The sequence below is a fragment of the Scyliorhinus canicula genome, chromosome 13 (assembly GCF_902713615.1).
Source record: "Scyliorhinus canicula chromosome 13, sScyCan1.1, whole genome shotgun sequence".
Lineage (NCBI taxonomy): Eukaryota > Metazoa > Chordata > Chondrichthyes > Carcharhiniformes > Scyliorhinidae > Scyliorhinus > Scyliorhinus canicula.
The window spans coordinates 29,644,771-29,666,053 of NC_052158.1; the positions used below are offsets into that span (position 1 = coordinate 29,644,771).

The window sequence follows — 21,283 nt, forward strand, 5'->3', positions numbered from 1 at the left end:
CCACATTTTCTCACCTTGGGGAAACTGGGCAGGTGGGAGTTAAAACCTTGTTGTCTATCACGCCTTGGTGATTTTAATCCTGGGGTTAAGGTTTCCACCGCCAGTTGACGGTGATGATATTGAAGTGGTTGAATCTGTGCGCAGTAAGGTTGCATGATTCAGTTAGGAGCCCGAGGCAATTTTAATAAGCTGCTGGTGAGATTGTCCTCTATGGGCATGGATTTTGTTGGCAACTCAGTTTTTATTCAATCAGGCAATTTGCACATTCATGCGTTTGGACAATTTACATATTTATGATTAAAATAATGACAGATTTCAAACCAGATAGCAGATGATGTTTATTAAAGTCTGGCATAATGTTGAAGGTTGCCCCTATTGAACTAATCCTTACCTAACATTTACAATTCAGCATTATGGCAGTGCTGCTTTGAACAGAGATTATATTAATTTTTTGTTCTTTTTTAAAATAAATGTAGAGTACCCAATTCATTTTTTCCAATTAAGGAGCAATTTAGCATGGTCAATCCACCTACCCTGCACATCTTTGAGTTGTGGGAGCGAAAACCAAGCAAACGGAGCGAAAGGGCAAACTCCTCACAGACAGTGACCCGGAGCCAGGATCGAACCACTGAGTCACCGTGCTGCCCTAGAGATTATATTAAATATCAAGAAAATATTCTGCCTTTGCAACGCAGATTATGACAGCTTTCAATTTCTGCGGGATTATTCCTTCATGCCAAACGTTTTAAATAAACAAATTACTGGACAGGAAATTTATTGCCCGGGTTTACTCCGAACAGTGGCCTATCACTGGGCAGATTTTCAGAGCTTCGGAGTTTTGTCCATCGTCAATCAGTCCCGGGCTGAAATAAGGAAAGAGTTTATCAGTGAAAGTTTGGGTGAAAGTGTAAAGATGGGACATGTTGTCCGCATTGTAAAATGACACCTGTCCAGCCTCGTAGTCAAGGTACACGCCGATCTTCTGGGGTTTGGCAGGTACGGTCAGGCGGGTCGGAGATGACGTACAAGCCAGGTAATCCGATTGGTTGGTCAGCCACATAATCCAATATCCATCCTCGGGTGCTGCGGTGATGTCGCCTTTCCTGTTGGCGGACTCCCTGACCACTCCCACATCCCACTCAGTCTTCTCCCCCACCTCCACCTCCCAGTAATGTCTCCCCGACGTGAACCCGTCCGTGCCAAGGATGCTGACGCATTGATCAAACCTCTTGGGGCTGTCGGAGAGATCTTGCCATTCGTCCCCCTGTTTCACACTGGTCCGGTCCTCAGACAGGACGAGCCAGGGATTCGCCGTGTCAGGATCCAGAGTCAGACAGGCTGGAGCTGGGGGGGGGGGAAGGGGGGGGGGGGGGGGGGGGGGGGGGGGAACAAATAAAAAAAATGAATGATTTTATTCAATGAAGAATCCCGACACGCATCATAGATTTTTCTTTACTTTCACAGGATGTGGGTATTGCTGGCTAGGTCAGTGTTTGTTACCGTCCCTCATTGCCCTTCAGAAGGTGGTGAAGAAACTATGCTGTCCATGAGGTGTCCAGTACTAGAGGCAAAAAGCTCGAGGTCAAGGAGATTTAGCAATTCTTCACATAAGACCATACAAAATAGGAGCAGGGGGGTGGGGCGGGGCATTCAAGGTTGCTCTGCTCCCACCTCACCCTATTCCCTTGGTACCAAAAGAATCCATCGTCCTCCGACTTGGACCTACTCCACAACTGAGCAACCACAGCTCTCGAGGGTAGGGAATTACGAAGTTCCCGAACACTCGGAGTGAAGACATTTCTCCTCATCTGAGTCCTAAATGGTCGGTCCCTTATTCTGCAACCGAGGCCCTATGTTCTGGACACCCCCATCAGGAGAAACATTCAGTTTCAGTCCTGTCACGCTCCTTAAGAATATTTCATTGAGATCACCTCTCACTCTGTGCATTCCTTGGACATACAGGCCTCGTCTACTCTGTCCCCCTCCTCACTCCAGTCTTGTCAACTTTCAACCCTTACATCCTCAGGTTAAGGAGGCCAAAACTGGACCCAGTACTTTCAGTGCAGTCTCACCAAGATCCTATACAACTGAAATAAGAATGATTTTCTCTCACAATCAAATTCCTTAGTAATAAAGGCTAATATACACCTTGCTATGCTAACTGTTTGCTGTACCGGCACGTTAACTTTCTGCGATTTGTATACTTGAGCACAAGTACTTGAGTGCAACATTTCCTCGTCTGTCTCCATGTTAAAATGTTCTGTCTTTCTAATTTCCTTGCCACAATGGATAAGTTTGCAATATCCCCACATTATATTCCATCTCCATGTTCTTGTCTATTCACCTGATCTGCCAATGGACCTGTGCGACTTCGTTGCACCCTACTCACAGCTTTCATTCCCACCTAACTTTGCGTCTTCAACAATCATGGTTCCAACTAAGTCACTGCAAAGCCTGAGGTCCAAGCACAGAGCCTTGCAGTGGGAACCATTGCTGTTTGAACTGGTCAACCCAAAAATAACCCTTTTGTTTTCTGATCATTAACCAATCATCAGTCCACGCTAATATATAAGACCAGAAGATATCGGAGTAGAATTAGGCCATTTGGCCCATCGGATCGGCTCTACCATTTGATCATGGCTGAAATGTTTCTCACCCCCAATCTCCTGTCTTCTCCCCATAACTCCTGATCCCCTTATTTGTGCTTGAGATGCTGTTACCTATAGGGCTGCAGACCAAGAGCTGGAAGGTGGAATTAGACAGAATATTCTTTCTCTGGACATAAGAACTTGGAGCAGGAGTAGGCAATTTAGCCTCTGGAGCCGGTGCCACCATTCAGTACAATCATGGCTAATCTCATCATGGCCTCAACTTCACTGTCCTGCCCATTCTCTGTGACCCTTCAACCCATTACTAATTAAAAATCTATCTAACTCCTCAAATTTACCCAATGTCCACCGCATTCTGGGATAGCGAATTCCACAGATTCACTACCGTTTGGGAGAAGTAGTTTCTCCTCAACTCTGTTTTCAATTTGCTACCTCTTATCCTGAGACTATGACCTCTCGTTCTAGATTGCCACACAGAGGAAGCATCTGCTCCATGTCTACTTCATCCATACCATTTATCATCTTATATACCATAATTTGATCTCCCCTCATTATCCCCATTATCCACTTTGCTTGCTACATCTTCAAGAAATGCTAGCAAATTAGTCAAACATGATTTGCCCTTCATAAAACCATGCTGACTCTGATGGATTGCGCTTTGACTTTCCAAATGCCCTGACATTACTTTCTTAATAATGCATTCTAACAATTTTCCAACAACAGATGTTAAACTAACCGGTCTGTAATTTCCTACATTCTGCCTCCCTCCCTTTTTGAATAAGGACGTTACATTAAAATTTTTCCAATCCACTGGAGCCTTTCCCGTGTCCAGGGAATTTTGGATATTATAACCAATGGATCCACTATCTCCGCTGCCACTTCCTTTAACACCCTAGGACGTAGGCCATATAGGTCCTGGGGGCTTGTCTGCCCTCAATCCCAATAGTTTGTTGAGTACTGATTTTCGATCAATGCTAATTATTCGAAGTTCCACCCTTTCTATTACCTCTGAATTGCCTGTTTCTTTAGGAATGGTACTCGTGACCTCCACTGTGCAACCTGGGGCAAAATATTGATTTAGCATCGCTGCCATTTCTGTTTCCCAGTATTAACTCTGTTTACTTTTACCCAGGTCCCCGGGAGGCCATATTTGGGGTGTCGGACCAGCCAGGGTTGGAAACAGGTGCGGAGGCAGATATTATAGCCTTCACCTCATTGATCGCCCAAAGGGAAGCTCGGAGGGGTTCTACAAGTCATGGGCACTATTTATTATGCACTTTCAAGAACTGGATAACATCGAACATTAGTTGGGGGGGGGGATGGGTTGGTGGGTTGGGGGGAGGGAGTCTGTGTATATTAAAGAGGGCTGTGGGTAATCCCTGATTATTTTTTTGTCATTTGTTTATGTTAACATGTGGGCTGATGTTTGGGGGTTTGTGGGAGGATGGGATCGTTGTTATTGCTATGGGGAATGATATATTTGCTGTTGATTATTGTTGGTGGGTGTAAGTTCAGGAGAAAATTGTGAAAAAGGAGGAGAATAAAAATATTTTTTTAAAAACTCTGTTTCATTTTCCAAGGGTCCAACATTCGCTTTAGCGAGTCTCTTCCCCTTTATAGATGATTTTGCTATCCTTTTTGATATTTCGCACTAGCTTTCTTTCGTAATTTACCTTGGCTCTTTTTATTACTTTTTTAGTATCCCTTTGGTGATGTTTGCAACATGGTAACCCTTAGTTTTTGCCTTTTTATTGTCCTTGACCTCCTTGTTTAGCTTATTTGCCAAACCCGTGAACCCTAATTGTGTGCACATTCTAATCACCTCTCGCAAAACTTTTTGATAACCCAAATACGCTGCACATTATCTTCCCTGCTTCTTCACAACTTCAAAAGATGCAAGACAAACTTGCCAAATACAAGTTCCCTTTATAAACCTGTGTTGATTTGGCCAAAGCAAATTATGTTCCCTGTGATAATACACAGCCTGGTAGATATATGTGTATTACAATGAAACTGAACTCAGTAAATCACAATTGAAATGCCATTGTGTTTTAAATAAAGTTAACACTCCCTGGGCATCTCTCGCTTGCCCAAGGTCCAAAAACAAATTTGTCACGCGTCTTGGTCAATATTCCAAGTGAACGGAGCAGTTGGGTCACAGAGTCACAGAGTTCTACAGCACAGTAAGGGGCTCTTCGGCCCATCGTGTCTGTGCTAGGCATTAAGCTCCTATCTATTGATCCCATTTTCCAGCACTTGGTCCATAGACTTGTATGCTTTTGAGTGCTCACCTAAATGCTTTTTAAATGTTGTGAGGGTTCCCACCTCTACCGCCCTTTCAGGCAGTGAGTTCCAGACTCCCACCACCCTCTGGGGGAAAAGGCTATTCCTCAAATCACCTTACCTTAAATCTATGCCGCTTGTTCCCTTCTACTCTATCTATGCCCCTCATAATATTCTACACATCAATCAGGTCCCTCCTCAGCCTTCTTTGCTCCAAGGAGAACAATCCCAGCCTAACTAGCTTCTCTTCATAGCTGAAACACTCCATCCCAGGCAACATCCTGGTGAATCTCCTCTGCACCCTCTCTAGTGCAATCACATCCTTCCTATAGTGTGGCAACCAGAACTGAAGAAGTACTCTTGCTTGGCCTAACCAGAATTTTACACAGCTCCATCATCACCTCTTTTATTCTATGCCTTGACTAATAAAGGCAAGTATTAATCACATAATAATAATCTTTAGTGTCACAAGTAGGCTTACATTAACACTGTAAGGAAGTTGCTGTGAAAAGCCCCGAGTCGCCATATTTTAGCGTCTGTTCAGGTACATAGAGGGAGAATTCAGAATGTCCAATTCACCTAATAGCACGTCTTTCGGGACTTGTGGGAGGAAACCGGAGTACCCGGAGGAAACCCACACAGGCACGGGGAGAACGTGCAGACTCCACACAGACAGGGACCCAAGCCAGGAATCGATCCTGGGACCCTGGAGCTGTGAAGCAATAGTGCTAAGCACTGTGCTACTGTGCTGCCCTCATTGCTGTGAGTGTGGAATCACATGTAGGCCAGGTAAGGATGGCTGATTTCCTTCCCTATAGTGAACCAGATGATTGTTTTAAGGATCATCAATGATCATTTCAGTCACCATGAATAGTTTTCAATTGAATGAATTGAGTTGATTTCCACAATGCCGTGGTGAGATTTGAACCCATTATCCCCGGAGCATTAGCTCAGGCCTCTGGATTACTAGCCTACCGCAGCATGAAGTGAGACAAATCGTATTTATAGTTTCAAATTCCTAAACAAGTATCTCCTCCTCCCTTACATGACAGAATCTATGGTTTTGGAATAGTGTGATTGCGGTGCGTTGACGTGTAAGTGGCTGGACGCAGATTTGTTCTCCTCTCTCTTTATGCAGAGCCCTCTTTACCCAAAGGTTGCTCTCTCATGGCTTGTGCCAGGAATCACCATGGGGCAAGGCGAGGAGGCAGGCCCCCAAGAGATACATCAGCCAGAATGTGGATCTATACTGTGTGGTTGGCATTATTCTGCAGCATCACTAGTGTCATTTTAAGAAATGGTTAGTGGCTCATGTTACTGCAGTGATGTCAGAGTGTGGGTGGAGCTGAGCTCTGGTTCTGCTTTTTAGTTTCACTTTGAGAAAAGCTTGTGTATGTCTGTCATTTTGGTTTTGTTTTTCAGTGTGTTGCAGCTGAAGTCAGACAAAGCAGGAGTACTGATGTTTCTCTCTGCCATGAAAGACTATGGGCGAGATTCTCCGCAAATGCGGAGAGTCGTAAAGGCTGCCGTGAAACCGGCCGTGTTTCACGGCAGCCTTCACGCCCGTTCCCGGGACCCGATTCCCCCCCCCCCCCAATCGGGGCTAGGAGCGGGATCCCGGGACTCACGGCGTCGCGGCCTTAACGACCATCGTTAAGGCCGCGCGCCAAGATGACGCGCGGCCGGCTCCAACCCGCGCATGCGCGGGTGACGTCATCACGCCATTGACGGAACCCGAGCATGCGCGATTCCGCATTTCTCCACCGCCGCCCGACAAGATGTGGCGGCTTGATCTTGTCGGGCGGCGGAGGGGAAATAGTGCGTCCCTTTTGGACGCAGGCCCGACGATCGGTGGGCACCGATCGCGGGCCTGTCCCCTCCCGAGCACAACGGTGGTGCTCCCGCCCCAAACGGGCCTCTGGATGCCCCGAACGGGCATCCAGCACCCGTTTTTACGACGGCAGCGAGCAGGTGTGTTTGCTGACGTGAAAAAACGGGCGTAAAGGCCCGGCCGCTCGGCGAACGGCGATTCGTGACGTGGGTCGGGCGAGGGAGGGGGAGAATAGCGGGAGGGCGTGAAAAATGTCGGGGGCCCTCCCGCTATTCTCCCAACCGGCGTGGGGGGCGGAGAATCACGCCCTATCTCTTAATCATTTGGTGAATTCAGAATTATAAATGTTTTCAGTATTGAATTAAACCCTGATTAGCTTCTGTTTAAAGGTTTGTTAAGTCTTCTGGGTGTTAAAAGGACAACATACAGATTACTTAGTGTTGTATTCTTTGGGGGGGTGGATTTGATTTACTGGTTGCTAAGATGTTCACTGTTTGTTTTAAAAAGGTTAACTTAAGTTCATAGAATAAACATTGTTTTGTTTTAAAAAATACTTTTCCATTTCTGTTGTACCATACCTGTAGAGTGGTCCGTGTGCTCCCCATACCACAATCTATTAAAAGTTGTGGGTCAGGTGAACTCCATAATACACTTGGGGGTTCTCTAAACCCTGACCCATAACACTAGCCATCTCGTCAACTGACCGAACTGACTCTTAGAATGTGAATTCAGTTGAACTTATACTGCATCATTGAAATGATTGTGGGCATATGTTTATAACTCTGAAATCCAGTCCCTGGTTGATCTGGGGAATCAGAGCTGGATGCATCCTTCAGGGAGGGGATTTTAGGACATGGGCTGGCCACTACTCCCAGGCAAGTTTAAGCCGTGCCCGGGGAGCCCAACTTGTTCAATTGATAAGCTCAGGGAGAGCATTTAAAAATATATATATTTGTAAATAAATATTTTCAGAATATTCCACATCTTCTTGATCGACAGATCTCTTCCAAATCCCTGACATCTCCCATTTAATAATAATAATCCTTATTGTCACAAGTAGGCTTACATTAATACTGCATTGAAGTTACTGCAAAAAGCCCCCAGTCACCACATCGCCACATTGCGGCGCCTGTTAGGGTACACAGAGGGAGAATCAGAATGTCCAAATTACCTAACTTAGAAGGACACATGCAGCAGAAATACTGCCTCACAGTGCCAGGGAACCAAATTAAATTCTGGCCTTGTCTGTGTGGATTTTCCATGTTCTCCCGTGTCTGCGTGGGTTTCCTTGGAGTGCTCCAGTTTCTCCTCCCACACTCCAAAGATGTGCAGCCTAAAGTGTATTGGCAACGCTAAATTGCCCCACAGAGCCCTGGGATCTGCAAGTTAGGTCACGGGGATAGGGCGGAGGATTGGACCTAGGTAGGGTGCTCTTTCAGAGGGTTGGTGCAAACTCAATAGGCTGAATGGCCTCCTTCTGCACTGCAAGGATTCTACAAGCTGGCTTGTAATGCAGAACAATGTCAGCAGCGCCGGTTCAATTCCCGTACCGCCGTCCCCAAACAGGCGCCGGAATATGGCGACTAGGGGCTTTTCACAGTAATTTCATTGAAGCTTACTTGTGACAATAAGTGATTATTATTATTATTTTATAAATTTAGAGTACCCGATTCATCTTTTCCAATTAAGGGGCAATTTAGCGTGGCCAATCCACCTATCCTGCACATCTTTGGGTTGTGGGGGCGAAACCCACGCAAATACGGGGAGAATATGCAAATTCCACACGGACAGTGACCCAGAGCCGGGATCGAACCTGGGACCTCGGCGCCATGAGGCAGCAGTGCTACCCCACTGTGCCACCGTGCTGCCCCATTATATTCTTATGATGAGCACCACCACCCGCAAGCTTGCTGCCAAGCCACTCACCATCCTGACTTGGAAATATATCTCCGTTCCTTCACTAATGCTGGTTCAAAACTCAGGAAACCCCCTCCCTAACATCACTGTGGGAGTACCTACACCATAGGAATTACGGTGGTTCCAGAAGGCAACTCAACACCACCTTCTCAAGGGGCAATTAGGGATCGGCGATGAATGATGACCTAGGCAGCAAAGTCCACATCCTGTGGAGAAATATTTTGAAAAATGTAGGTGCACACGCAAACTCTCGAGTGTGATCATTATTTACAGTATAAAGCAGTTTTACAGTGGCACTGGAAAGCTACTGACCTCCCTCATACTATAACTGCAGCCTCTCGGCTTAACCTTCTGGATAAAGCAATACTCGGAATCATAGAGCAGAATCATAAAATGGCCTCCTTTTGTACTGTTGTCATTCGGCCCATCGTGTCTGCACCAGCTCTCTGCAAGAGTAACTCACCTAGTCCCCCTCTCGTGCCTTTTCCCTGCGGTCCTGCAAATTTTGTCTCTTCAAGGTCCTTAGTCAATTCGCTTTTACAAGCCACAATTGAATCTGCTTCTCAGGCAAAGCATTCCTGATCCTGATCCAGATCCTGAAGCAGTGGCATAGTGGTATTGTCACTGGGCTAGTAATCCAGAGACCTAGGGAAATATTCTGGAGACTTGGGTTCAAATCCCACCACAGCAGATGGCGAAATTTCAATTCAATTTTTTGAAAAATGGACTGAAAAGTTGTCTAAGTGGTTTACTCATGACCTTTAGGGGGGAGAATCTGCCATCCTTATCTGGTCTGGCCTACATGTGATTCCAGACCCACAGCAATTGGGTTGGCGCTTAAAATGGCTGAAATGGTACTCACTTCAAGAGCGGAAAATTAGGAATGGGCAACAAATAAGGGCGGCATGGTGGTTAGCACTGTTGCTTCACAACTTCAGGGTCAAAGGGTCGATTCCCAGCTTGGGTCACTGTCTGTGCGGAGTCTGCACGTTCTCCCCGTGTCTGTGTGGGTTTCCTCCGGGTGCTCTGATTTCCAGCCACAGTCCGAAGATCTGCAGGTTAGGTGGATTGGCCATGTTAAACTGCCCCTTAGTGTCCAAAAAAGGTTAGGTGGGTTACTGGGTTACAGGGATAGGGTGGAGGTGTGGGCTTAAATAGGGTGCTCTTTCCAAGGGCTGGTACTGACTCGAAGGGCCAAATGGCTTCTTTCTGCACTGCAAATTCCATGATTCTATGAATACTGGCCGAACAGCAACGTCCGCAACCCATGAATGAATTTTTATAAAAGGATGATCCCTCGCTAATCTGGGGAAAGACTAAACACGTTTGGTCTGTTCTCCTCAAAGTATAGAACATGGTAGGTGATACGATTGAAATATATAACATTCTTAGTGGGTTAGACAAGGTAAATGTTGGGAGGATGCTTCCACTCATGGGAGAGTGTAGGATCAGAGGGGTGTTCATTTAAGAATAAGCGAGAATAAGGGGGTGGTCATTTAAGATGGATTTGAGGAAGAATTTCTTCTCTCAAAGAGTGGTGAATCTTTGAAATTCTTGACCCGAGGAAGCTGTGGAGGCCGATACACTTGAACATTTTTGAGGCTGAGATCGATAGTTTTTAATCAGTGGGGGTATTAAGGGTGACGGAGAGAAGGCAGGAAAGTCGACTTAGTGAGTGTTGGATCAGCCACGATCTTAGCAAAGGCTGAGCAGGCTCGAAAGGCTGAATGGCCTGACTCCTGTTCCTATTTCTTATGTTCTTGTGGTGTAACCACATAATAAAAGCTCCTCCTCATACTGCCTTTAACTCTTCTGCCAGTCACGTTAACTTGGTATTCTTTCATTCTTAATCCTTCTGCCAGTTGGGACAGTCCCCGTTATCTACTCTCTACAGGCCTCCGCATAATTTTAGTTCTACAGCACAGAAAGAGACACTTCGGCCCATCGTGAACACATCTGCCATATCTCCGATCCAACCGTCACTTCACCGAGGGAAACAGTCCCTGCTCCTCCAAGATATTTACGTAACTGAAGTTCCTTATGCCTGGCATCATTGTCAAGAATCCTTTCTGCACTCCGTCTGAGGCTATCCCATCCTTCCTAAAGTATGGGGTCCAGAATAGGACACAATACTCCGGTTGAGACCAACCCAGTGCTTAGTTAAGGTTCACTTTGTTTTTATAGTCAAGTCCCTAATTATCAAGCCCAGCCTCATTAACCCACTTTATCAATCCGCCCCACCACCTTCAACAATTTGTGCACATATACTGCTACCAGTCGCACCACAGATATGGAGAGGACCCCATGCTAGGTCCTTGCATATTGCTCCCTATCTCCAGTTTGACCTTAGCTCTAGGTCATGTGCCTTCTTACATCGCCATGCGGTGGTACTGTACTCGGTCGCATATTGACCCTTTTGCTACCAGAATACTTCTACTGCGGAAAGTGCTCTTGTGGGGATGAAAAATACTTTAGGCGTGTTGCGTTGAATTTTACATACAATTCCCGCAACAATTGGTATATTTTTACTGAAAGAATGATTGAAAGGAAACAAGATGAATTTGGGCTCCTTCGTAGGGAAGTGATGGAGGGATTTAAAGACAAGCAGATGAGTTATAAATATCCAACATTCAGAATGGGACTGACGAAGAGCATCTCCTTACAGATGCTGCCAGACCTGCTGGGTTTTCCCAGCATCCCCTGTTCTCGTTTCAACTTCCAAATACCACAGTATTTTGCTTATTTAAGAATATTCAATGTGTTTACAATGCAACAAATCATATTTCCTTAACTCCACACACAGGGCAACACACAATACAGCCCTGTGCATTTGCTGGTTTTATAGCGACTTACTCCTGGGTGCAACATAACAATATCACTGTATCTCGCACCATGGGCGCAGACACTGTTTGGAGGAGGATGCCAGCAGCACCTAGTGGCTAAACTAAAAAAGACATGTCGTTTCAACAGAGCAGCAAATAGAAATGTTTACTTTATAGCAGTGATGGCAAACCAAGCTGGTGAGTGGGCCACCCGAGAGGCCCTCCATCATCTCGGTGGGCCATAAGATTGAAATCGGGCACGTTTGGTAATCGTGACCCCACGAATGAGAGTGAATACATTTAATACACGTCGAATGTTTCATATGAGTAATAGAAAATGCTGAATCATTCATACATTAATAGCACTGTCATCAACTTCAAGTGGTTAAAAACAAAAGAAACAGTTACTCTTTCATTTGATTCAGAGGGCATGCATGACTCTCACAGTCAATGTTGCACCTCACCTCACGTACCCTTGCTTTACGTGTGTATCACTTCAGTCATACCGGTAGGGCAAAAAACATGCAGACCAAAGTCAGTGGAATCTGGCAACCCTGTATGTTGGCGATGGTGAACAAAATATCTAGCGGGCCACATTCAGAACCCTGGCGGGCTGCTTGGGACTTACAGGCCACAGGTTGCCCACCTCTGCTTTATAAACTAGTTAGGGGTGGGCGGGAGAGTGGACTTGGGTAGGCTGCTCTTTTGGAAGGTTGGTACAGACTCGATGAACCAAATGGCCGCATTCTGCACCATAGGGACTCTATTTCATAGCTTGATGTAGTTATACTCTCGGTGATCTCAATCCCAAGGGATTAGATATCAGCGCTCAGAGAGAATTACACTATCCATACCTTCTGTATGTTCCCGAAACTTGTTTTTCTTCCAGTACAAGGAGTTGCCCCCAACAAGTTGCAACTGGCACATTCAAAACCCAGGACGATGTGCTGAGGGAAGCACTAAAGCTTGGGGCAGCCGCCACAGAAGTGCAATGGGGAAAGATCGGTTTATAAGACCTTTCAACCATTAAGAACTGAGCGGAGCGGAATTGTGTAGAACCCCACTTGGGCTGTATGACTCACTTTGAATGTTTACAGTGAATATGATACACATCACAATTGCATTGCAATACCTCAGAGTGTTTGATCTATGTAGACAAATGTAAATACATTTGTACCATTTGTAATTACCATTTTGAAATGTCTGTAATGTTTCTTTGATTGTATTGAAGCAGCTCAAACAGCGAGCAACATGATGTATGTAGAGAACCGGAATATACACTTTGCGTGATGGTCATTTTTAAATGTTTGCAATGTTCTATGAAGATAAAATATTTTTGGAACAAAAAATGCTCCTGAACCAGGACAGAAGCCAGAGGGATTTCCCCCCATCAATATGAAGCTAAAGCTGCTGAATTCAATAACTTTTGCTGACTGTGTGTGCGTTCCATATTTATGATCATGTCGTCCAGCATTTGTTTTTTGACACGTCAAGCATGCTAAGTTTTTCATTAGAATTATAGAATAGGTTTACCTGGGTTGATGCTGTCTATCATCTCTCTCCAGGTAATATACTGCAAAGGACCTTTGAACACACCCACAGCCAGATCTTCACCGACAAATGGTAGTGCAGAGTATTCCTTGTACTCGATGCTGGAAAATTATTTTTGTTTTAAATGTTAGGGCACAGTTTTTGCAGCACAAGCTAATTCAATAAAACTGTTGAATGCAATCTTTTATCATTTAAAAGAAGTTAGAACATGTCTCACCCATTCTTCCGAGAGGCTTCCACCTAAATAATGACAAAAGCAAAAAGTTCAGGCTGGGTGACTGAAAAGTCTCACAATTCGCTCCATTAATAACCCCACTGCAGGACGAAAATGAGATATGAACACAAGAAACGGGATCAGGAGCAGCCCATTTGCCCCCTTCAGCCTGCTCTGCCATTAAGCAAGATCACGGTTGTTCTGACTGTGGCTTTAACTCAACTTTCCTTTCCTTTCCTCCCCCCCCCCCCCCCCACCGCCCACCCATCACCCTCCCCCATCATAAGAGCATAAGAATTAGGAACAGGACTAGGTAATTCAGCCCCTCAGCAGCCAATTTGTGCACAGTGAGCTCCCACAACCAGCACTGTGATACAGACCGGATAATCTATGTTTTTCGCCCTGATGCTCTGAAGAAGAATCATACTGGACTTGAAACGTTAACTCTTCCTCTCTGCACAGATGCTGCCGGACTTGCTGGGTTTTCCCACCACGTTCCGTTTTAATCTCACGATTTCCAGCGTCCATGGTATTTTGCGTTTATCTTTGTGATGATGATGATGTGCAGATTATATATTGGCCAGGGCACTGAGGGTGATTAACTCTCCCATGTCCACCTGAGAGGGAGGATGCAATCTCGGTGCAATGTCTCATCCGACAGGCTACACCTCCGACATCACGGCACTCTCTCAGCACTGCACTGGGAGTGTCAGCCTGGATCTTTGCACCCAAGTCCTGGAGTGGGACTTAAACCCGTATTCTGCCAATGCAGGGCTACCCTGAGCTGTCGCTGACACAAGAGAAAGAAAAAAACGCCACTTCAGTTGACTCAAAATATGTGAATTGGTGGAGAGTGGGATAACTAAGATTGAAACGTTACCTCTGTTTTGCTCTCTGTCCCCACAGACCCTGCCTGACCTGGCGAGCATTTCTGGGTTTTATTTTTCATCAGGAATTTCGGCTTTACAGTAATTACTCCCCCCTCCCCACCCCAAAGGTCAGACGAATTAAACAACTACTTGCCTTCAGAAAAGCAATTGTATCTTCTTGACTCATTCGCCCCTGCAAGTCTGATAGCTCTTGCTCAACACGGTCCAACTCCTCTTGGATCACACGGAGGTTTTTCTCCATCGTGTCCAGAATCCTCTCCTCTTCTTCCTTGAGATCGCCAAGCCATCGCTGCTCTTTCTCGGTGAGAATCTGGTGCATTTCGGTGAACTCAGAGGTGATGTGGGCTTTCAGGCTGCTCGATCGCTCCTGCCAAATGAGAGGCGGCAACATAATTAGTGGACCGCAGGCAAAGCGGGGAGCAAAAGATGCCCAGGCCCCATTTATACTGGATAGGCCTTACCCGAACTTTGGAAATCTGCTGTTTCTGGTTCAGTTTAGCCATCAGTACTCGTAGCTTCCTTCTGGCAGCAGAGTTCAACGATAATTTCAACCTCTCCTGGAAACAGAGAATCAAGTAAGGGGATCAGGGGTTCAGGGGAGAAGGCAGGAGAACGGGGCTGAGAAAATATCAGCCATGATTGAATGGCGGAGCAGACTCGATGTGCCGAGTGGCCTAATTCTGCTCCTCTGTCTTACGGTCTAATTCAATGCAGAATTTAAATGGAATACGGAGGAAGAAAAAATGACGTTTAGGTTCATTGGGTTTTACAACAACAAAAAAAAGAGGACCAAGAGGCGGCGCAGTGGTTAGCACTGCTGCCTCACGGTGTGGAGGATCCTGCTTCGATCCCAGCCCGGGGTCACTGTCCGTGTGAAGTTTGCGCATTCTCCCTGTATCTGCGTGGGTCTCACCCCCACAACCCAAAGATGTGCAGGGTACGTGGTTAGGCCATCCTAAATTGCCCCTCAGTTGGAAAAAAATGAATTGGGTACTCTAATTTTTTTTTTTTAAAAGAGGTCCTGCATTTTTATAGAACCTCTTGTGACCTCAGGCCATCACTGGGCATTTTACAGCCAATTATGTACTCTTCTTTGAAGTGTATTCTGTTGCAATGTAGGAAAAATGGGAGCCAATTTGCACACAGCAATCTCCAACGAACAACAATTAGTTTGAGGGGGGTGGGGTGAGGGGAGAAAGACTCAAGTGATGGCGATGACCATGAAGCTCTCATCGATCGACGTTTAAAAATCCATCTGGCTCCCGAATATCCTTTGAAGGCAAGGAATCTGCCAGCCTTTACCCGGCCTGCACTATGGGTTGACTCTACACTACCTCTCTGAAGAGACTCAGCGAGCCCACCCAGTTAGGAACGGGCAGCAAAGGCTGGCACTTGCAAGTGACACCTCACATCCCATGAAAGAATGAGCGAATGGCCAGATTAATCTGGTTTTCTTTATTGGTCATGTTGCTTGAGGGGATAAATACAGCTTTTTTAGAAAAAGATGCCACAGAATCTTTTACACCCACCCAACATGGCAGGTGGGGCCACGTTTTAACAACTCGCCCGAAAGACAGCATTGCTGACACATTCAGCATTCTTCATGGATTGCAGCCATTCAAGAAGGGAGCTCGCCCCCACCTTCTTAAGGGACTATTCGGGATGAGCAATAAATGCTGGCACAGCCAGCGATGCCCTCATCCCATGAATGAATTTTTTAAATGCACTCACGTCAACAGTATGAAGTGGGATTTGAACCCAGGATCTTGCGACTGAGAGAAGCTGAAATCTAGGAATATGACAAACACACAGGTTGACACAGTCCGTGTTGCAGCAACCTTCAACCTGGGAGTGTCAGCCTGGAGGACTCAACAGTCTTGAGGACTCAACATTTGAGTATGACAATTTTAGATCAGAACATCTATTCCCATCTTGAGTCATTTGTGTGTTTTCCCCCCCCTTTTTTTTGTTAGTTCAGTTTTTCCATTATTTCTTCCCTATTTCCTTTACTTTTCCTTTGGATGGCTTCTACACTGCCATTCGCATTGGAAATACAATGATAATAATCTTTGTTGTCACAAGTAGGCTTACATTAACACTGCAATGATGTTGCTGTGAAAATCTCCTAGTCGTCACATTCCAGTGCCTGTTCGGGTACACCGTGGGAGAATTCAGAATGTCCAATTCACCTAAGAGCACGTCTTTGGGGAATTGTGGGAGGAAACCGGAGCGCAGACATGGGGAGAGCGTGCAGACTCCGCACAGACCGGAATCGAACGTGGGACCCCAGCACTTAAAGCAACAGTGCTAACCACGGTGCTACCATGCCATCCCACATATCACTGTTCCTTCAATGTCACTGCGGAAAAAGCCGGGAACCCCCCTCCCTAACAGCACTGTGGGTGTTCCTACAGCACAGGAACTTCAGTGGTTCAAGAAGGAAGCTCATCACCACCTTCTCGCAACAAGGGATGGGTAATAAATACTGGTCGAACTGGCGATGCCCACAAATAATTTTTTTTTTAATGTGCACTATCTGGAGACAGGGGAGGTAGTAGAAATAAGGTGGTATTGTCACTGGACTAGCAATCCATAGACCCGGGTTTCAATCCCACCACGGCAGGTGGTGAAATTTGAATTCAGTAAAAATCTGGAATTAAAAAGTCTAATGGTGAACATGAAACCATTGGCAATTATCGTAATAGCTCATATGGATCACTAATGTTCTTCAGGGAAGGAAATCAGCCGTCCTTACATGATCTGGTCTACATCTGACTCCAGACCCACAGCGACATGAGTGACTCTTAAATGCCCCTTTGAAATGGCCAGAGCAAGCCATTCAGTTTGAGGACAATTCGGGATGGGCAATAAATGCTGGCACAGCCAGCGATGCCCACATCCCATTAATTTAAAAAAATTGTTTCTTTTTTTCACCCTTTGGTTTTTCATTTGTCATTTAATCTCTCCTGCTTTTCATTCTTTCCTTTGGGTCCTTCTTTTTCCCTTTACCCCTTTCACTTGCTCAAAACCAATGATATTTCAAAATAAAAGCAAAATACTTCAGATGCTGAGGATATGAACCAAAATCAACGTGTGCTGGAAAAGGTCATCAGTTCTGACAGCATCTGTGGAGAGAGGAAAGCAGAGTTTGCAGTCTGAGAACTCCTGAAGAGTCACATCGGACTCGAAACGTTAACTCTGTTTCTCTCTAAGGGCAGCACGGTGGCCAAGTGGTTAGCACAACCGCCTCACGGCGCTGAGGTCCCAGGTTCGATCCCGGCTCTGGGTCACTGTCTGTGTGGAGTTTGCACATTCTCCCCGTGTCTGCGTGGGTTTCGCCCCCACAACCCAAAAATGTGCAGAGTTGGTGGATTGGCCACGCTAAATTGCCCCTTAATTGGAAAAAATAATTGGGTAATCTAAATTTTTAAAAAAAACTTTGTTTCTCTCTCCACAGATCCTGCCATATTGGCTGAGTTTTTCCCCGCAATTTGTCTTGATTGTAAGATCATAAGACTATAATAATCCTCAACTCCACTTTCCGACCTTATCCCCATAACCCTCGATTCCCTTACTCATTATAAAATGTCGGTTTCAGTCTTGAACAAACTTTCAATACCCCAGTCTCTACAGTAAAGAATTCCACAGATTCACTACTCAGAGAAGATGTTCGTTCTCATCTCTGTCTTAAATGGGTGACCCCTCACTCTGAGATTATGCCCTCTGATTCTAGACTCTCCCACAGGGATAAACATCCTCTCAGCATCTACCCTGCCAAGCCCCCTGAAAATCCGATGTCTCAATAAGGTTGCCTCTCATTCTTCTAAACGCAAATGAACACAGGCCCAATCTACTCAACCCTTCCTCGTAAGATAAGGGCCGCAATTCTCCGGCCGTTGGGATTCTCTGTTCCCGGCAGCTCCCTCCCACCGCCCGCGGGTTTCCTGGCGGTGTGCGGTGGCTTCAATGGGAAATCCCATTGACAAGATTGGGACTGTAGAACCCAGGCACCTGTAAACATCATGCCACTGAGAAACACTGGGGACCAGGGATTCCCACCCTAGATGCCATCCTTCAAGCTTGTGCAGAGTTGAAACTTGAACTTTATTGTACCGAAATGGACAACATGATCGATGTAGAAAACTTGAATCTCAGCACTTTCTTTAATGACCATTTCATAAGAACATAAGAACTAGGAGCAGGAGTAGGCCATCTGGCCCCTCGAGCCTGCTCCGCCATTCAATTAGATCATGGCTGATCTTTTGTGGACTCAGCTCCACTTTCCGGCCCGAACACCATAACCCTTAATCCCTTTATTCTTCAAAAAACTATCTATCTTTACCTTAAAAACATGTAATGAAGGAGCCTCAACTGCTTCACTGGGCAAGGAATTCCATAGATTCACAACCCTTTGGGTGAAGAAGTTCCTCCTAAACTCAGTCCTAAATCTACCTCCCCTTATTTTGAGGCTATGTCCCCTAGTTCTGCTGTCACCTGCCAGTGGAAACAACCTGCCCGCATCTATCCTATCTATTCCCTTCATAATTTTAAATGTTTCTATAAGATCCCCCCTCATCCTTCTAAATTCCAACGAGTACAGTCCCAGTCTACTCAACCTCTCCTCATAATCCAACCCCTTCAGCTCTGGGATTAACCTAGTGAATCTCCTCTGCACACCCTCCAGCGCCAGTACGTGCTTTCTCAAGTAAGGAGACCAAAACTGAACACAATACTCCAAGTGTGGCCGCACTAACACCTTATACAATTGCAACATAACCTCCCTAGTCTTAAACTCCATCCCTCTAGCAATGAAGGACAAAATTCCATTTGCCTTCTTAATCACCTGTTGCACTTGTAAACCAACCTTCTGTGACTCATGCACTGGCACACCCAAGTCTCTCTGAACAGCGGCATGCTTTAATATTTTATCGTTTAAATAATAATCCCATTTGCTGTTATTCCTACCAAAATGGATAACCTCACATTTGTCAACATTGTATTCCATCTGCCAGACCCTAGCCCATTCACTTAACCTATCCAAATCCCTCTGCAGACTTCCAGTATCCTCTGCACTTTTCGCTTTACCACTCATCTTAGTGTCATCTGCAAACTTGGACACATTGCCCTTGCTCCCCAACTCCAAATCATCTATGTAAATTGTGAACAATTGTGGGCCCAACACGGATCCCTGAGGGACACCACTAGCTACTGATTCGAAATACAACCAGAATTTTACAGCACTGAAAGAGGCCCAGCATGGGCAGGACGGTGGCACTGCTGCCTCGCAGCTCCTGGGACCCAGGTTCGATTCTGACCTTGGGTGACTGTATGGGGTTTGCCTGGATTTCCTCCGGGTGCTCCGGTAACATGTGCAGGTTAGGTGGATTGGCACGCTAAATTACCCCTTAAGTCTCCAAAAGGTTAGGTGGAGTTGCTGGGTTGTGTGGATAGGGTGGAGGCAGAAGTACTTTTTCTAAAGTTAGGGATTACAGGGATAGGGCCGAGGCAGGTGTTGGTGCAGACTCAATGGGCCGAATAGCCTCCTTCTGCACTTTTAGCATTCTATGTATTGAAGAGTGCAACACCGTCGATGTAGAAAACTTGAATCTTATATTTGCACTCTGGGATGCCTATTTTGAAATGCTCTTTCAAATATTTTATCAACGAAGTAAATGTTCCCAAGAAGGGGTTTCCAGCACTTCCTGTTTTTAATTTCAGCTCGCCAGCGTCCGCCCAGTTTCGGTGGACTGCTTTATTTGTTTTGCTTTCTGGTTGACACTCGTCTTTATCTATCTTTTACCTTGTAGATCTCGACAGCTTCGTCTAACACCAGGAAGCGGTGGTGCCGGTGGCTGGTCGAGTCTCTGCAGAGCAGGCAGCTGAGTTTGCCGTCAGTTTCACAGAGCAGTTTGAGCTCTTCCTCGCGGTGCTGCTGGCAGCGACCCGTCCTGCCGTCCGGCCGCACGCTCAGCCCCCGCGCCTTCTCGGCCAGGGTGGCCAGCGAGCGGCTGGCCCGCAGGCTCCCCTGCGGGGAGACGGCTCTGCACTGCGGGCAGGACTCCTCCTGCTGCGGCAGGCCAGCCCAGCTCCGGGTGATGCAGGAGCGGCAGAAATCGTGGCCGCAAGCCAGCACCACCGGATCGCTGAGGAACTCCAGGCAGATGGAGCATGTTAACTCCTCGCTCAGGCACTCCAGCTGGAGCCGGCTCGCCATAAACCAACTCTTTCCTCTCGTAGGTGTGAGCCCTTTAAAGTGTCTGTACTTCTGCACACAAAAAAACAGAAACACTTCAGTCACTCTAACTTCCTGATCTGTCAGTGCGATTGCGCAGGAACTAAAAGGGTCACGTTATATGTGCTCCTCTCACTCTCCACAGACATGTACACACCTCAAACCAATCTTACTGCCCCAATATATTGCCAGAGTGCAGCTCTATCTGATCCAAACTAATCTCACCGCCCCAATATATTTACAAATTCAGCTATGCGTGGATTGACCACGTTAAATTGTCCCTTAATTGGAAAAAAAAATTGGGCACTCTTAAAAAAGATGTTAAACATAAATTTACAAAGTCTAATCCAAACTAATTGCACTGCTTCTCTCTCTCTCCCCGTAGCCCTATATCAATCTCAAATTAATTCCATGGCATCTCTTCTTCAATAGTCCCGTATCAATCGCAAACTAATCCCGCTGCCCGTTTCTCTGCAGAGTCCTGGATTTTTCAAGACCCCTTTCATTTTCAAGTCCTATCTGGCCACAGGTAAGGTGTCAGAAAACTGGAGGACAGCTAACGTGGTACCATTTTTCAAGAAGGCAAGTGGAGTCGGCGGGGGGGGGGGGGGGGGAAGAAAACAGGTAATTACGGGCCAGTGAGTCTAACATCAGTGGTAGGCAAATTACTGGAAAAGATTCTGAGGGATCAATTAATCTCCACTTGGCGAGGCAAGGATAGTCAGCATGATTTTGTCACAAAGAGATCATGTGCAACAAATTCGATTGACTTTTTGAGGAGGTGACTAGTTGACGCACGATCAATTGAACAAAGACTAGAGTTGGATACAACTGAGGCTTTATTGCTCGAAGATGTGTGGCCTCCCAGAGCAGCTGGCGAAATGGCTGCTGCATGGAGGACACACATATTTATACTCTGCCTACTGGGCGGAGC

The 21,283-nt window shown here is 46.1% G+C and overlaps 1 protein-coding gene across 1 annotated transcript; it reads right to left on the reverse strand.

The window, feature by feature from the left end:
* Positions 1 to 325: 325 nt before the first annotated feature.
* LOC119976381 (zinc-binding protein A33-like) lies at positions 326 to 20,420 on the reverse strand. The gene is made up of 6 exons (XM_038816883.1): positions 19,918 to 20,420; positions 14,579 to 14,674; positions 14,251 to 14,484; positions 13,231 to 13,253; positions 12,996 to 13,114; positions 326 to 1,344 (listed from the first exon to the last, which is right to left on the reverse strand). Exons 1-6 carry the CDS (start codon positions 20,329 to 20,331, stop codon positions 788 to 790), a joined length of 1,443 nt encoding a protein of 480 aa, XP_038672811.1. The 5' UTR covers positions 20,332 to 20,420; the 3' UTR covers positions 326 to 787.
* Between the last annotated feature and the right edge of the window lie 863 nt (positions 20,421 to 21,283).

What these genes read in the sequence shown, in the direction of transcription:
- LOC119976381 (XM_038816883.1), bottom strand. Translation starts at nt 20,331, where the DNA reads ATGGCGAGCCGGCTCCAGCTGGAGTGCCTGAGCGAGGAGTTAACATGC. An exon ending in AAGCTGTCGAGATCTACAAG is followed by an intron (nt 14,675 to 19,917) that starts GTAAAAGATAGA and finishes CTCTGTTTCCAG; the next exon opens with GAGAGGTTGAAATTATCGTT. An exon ending in GATAGACAGCATCAACCCAG is followed by an intron (nt 1,345 to 12,995) that starts GTAAACCTATTC and finishes CCCCCCCCCCAG; the next exon opens with CTCCAGCCTGTCTGACTCTG.